The sequence below is a fragment of the Penaeus monodon genome, chromosome 13 (assembly GCF_015228065.2).
Source record: "Penaeus monodon isolate SGIC_2016 chromosome 13, NSTDA_Pmon_1, whole genome shotgun sequence".
In the NCBI taxonomy this organism is placed as follows: Eukaryota; Metazoa; Arthropoda; class Malacostraca; order Decapoda; family Penaeidae; genus Penaeus; species Penaeus monodon.
In genome coordinates, this window is record NC_051398.1 from 39,393,268 (window position 1) to 39,395,767 (window position 2,500).

The window sequence follows — 2,500 nt, forward strand, 5'->3', positions numbered from 1 at the left end:
AAGGGATTGGGGGGGGGGAAAGATAAGATATACAAGTCTATAAAAAAAGATATTTTACAAGAACAAGAACATTTAAATTATTATAATGCAATATGTTTTTGAATTTGTATATACAATGTATCCAGAAATGGAGGATATATTATATCATTGCTAGCAATGTTTAAGAATATTAACTACATACTTCTTTACCTTGATTAAGAGGTGCATTTTTCTAATTTTTGATAGTACAGCTTAACCCAGTAAAGTAGAATGAAAAGAAAGTACATATGTACAATGTGCCAGCTTATATATAAAGGAAAAGGGAATGAAGCAGCTACCCATTCCAATTCTGACCATGAACTAAATCAAACATTTATGAGGCAGAACAGTTATAGTGTCCCATCCAGCTTCATTTCAGTCATGATCAAAGCTGCCTTTCCATGAAATGTTTGAAGGATTACATAATAGCATGTTATTAACTGGGCTATCTATCTATAACAATGGAATGTGGAAATATAAACTTCAATGTATTCTATTATCAAAACTTCTACTTTGGGATGCTCCTCTTATGCTGTAGAGAACAGGTTTCTACATAAAATACTATTCAATGTAAAACAATAAATATAAATCATACAATATATATGATTTAATCTTTATTATTTTTTCATTTCACTTTTTAAAATTGCTATGCATCATTCTTTCTGTACATACATGTGGATGAAATAAGACACCAGGATTATAGAAATATATTATTTGTGCAAAATATTTATGGGAATGTACATACCATGGTCAGGAGGGATAAAAGACACTTATATTGTGCAACAGGCACTTGGAAATGAAAAAAGAAAATAATATATAAAACACTGGATAGGTCAGCACCAAGGGCAAATAGAACGCTGTTAAATTCATGCATATGAAATATGAAGTGAGGCTATTTCCCAAAGCCTGCTTAATACATAAGATCGTATTTTGCAAAATATCAAACAAAAAACAAAATGTATAAATAACTGCCATATATACAAAAATTCATGAACATTCATATAATAAAAACAATAATAATAATAATTATAATCATAATAATAAAACACAGAATATCTTACTATGTATGAACATTATGTACTGTCACAAATAACAAAATACAAACAGGCCTGATTATTAGAGGAGCAGCAACAAAAAACAAAAAAAACGAGGAATGATAAAAAACATCATACTCTCATTGTAAAGCTCACACAAAACACACGTCAATATATATATATATATATACATATTCGGTTTAACAGTAAATATGTAGACTCCACTATATAATCTTTCATATAATATATCAATTCAAACTCAAGAGGGAGACAAAAATTATGCAAAAACAAAACATAACACAAAATGCTAAAGTACATGCTGCTGACATTATATGGAAAAGAAATGACAATAATAAGGAAGGAATGAGTTAAGAAAGTATTCAAAAGTATGGCATTACCACAAAGAATGCATCCAACATCTAAGATTTCTTTTAATTCAAGTGTTATCTCAAATAAATTGCATATCATTTTACTGACTGTGCCTATAAATAGAATTAACTAAATTCATTGTTAGTGAACTTTTATTCATGCATTATACCTTTTATTGCTTTACCAAAGGTCTGGAGAACTGACATTCTGATGCCTTACTGATGCTAAGGACAACACATAATGATTGATCTTGTTGCTTGTGAAATCATACGTTACTAATTTCTGTTTGTGCAAGTTAACTTTATATAAGGCCACCTAATAGCGTGATTGCTTACCAAAAGTGATCTTGTCAATATGGTAAAATTCTGCTAAATATATAATCTATGATTAGCTAACAGCAAATACGAGTTTCGTTGACTTGATTTGTTCTTGTCTATTATCATAACAACCTTAATTTTGTGCGAATTCTCAGCTGAACAATCACGAAAGACCTCTTTGTTCATTCTATTTGAAAATATATAATATACACAGTGCAGCTCTATTACTAAATACCCTCCTAATACTTGCTCGATTCACTCAGGTAATGTTTATCTCTACTGCCACATCACAAAATACTGTTATTATAATTTTTAATAGTTGCATTCTTTTCATTAAGGCAAAATACACAAATACCTAACCAAGTATATACAAATTGTATATATATATATTTATATATGTGTATATATATATATATACTTTTGTTCCATTTCAACTTTTTGTCAATGCTATGTACGTTCCCCTGAAAATGCATTTTTGATATTTTCATGGACACAGAAAAACAGTGACAAAAATTATTTGAGGAACTTAATTGACATTTTCTGTTCCACATCAGTGCGCTCTAGAGCTGTGCAAAATTCTTCAAAACTGATCATCTGATCTCCATCGCGATCTGCCTCAAGGATGGTCCTTTCTGCAATGCTGTTTAACTGCTCATCACTGTAAGAAAGAATTAAATGAAACTATTACATCAAGACATGGCTAGTAAATATTTCATACTCCATTACCACTACCATGAAGTAAGAATGTTTAACACAAATCTG

At 29.8% G+C, this 2,500-nt stretch overlaps 1 protein-coding gene across 1 annotated transcript in view; it reads right to left on the reverse strand.

Annotated features, from left to right (window-relative positions):
- Window positions 1-714: 714 nt before the first annotated feature.
- Window positions 715-2,500, reverse strand: part of LOC119580326 (calcineurin B homologous protein 1-like) — a 7,184-nt gene continuing 5,398 nt past the window's right edge. The window contains exon 5 of the mRNA XM_037928418.1: window positions 715-2,396. Within this exon, the coding sequence (XP_037784346.1) occupies window positions 2,252-2,396 (145 nt within the window). The 3' untranslated portion in view covers window positions 715-2,251. The remainder of the gene's footprint in view (window positions 2,397-2,500) is intronic.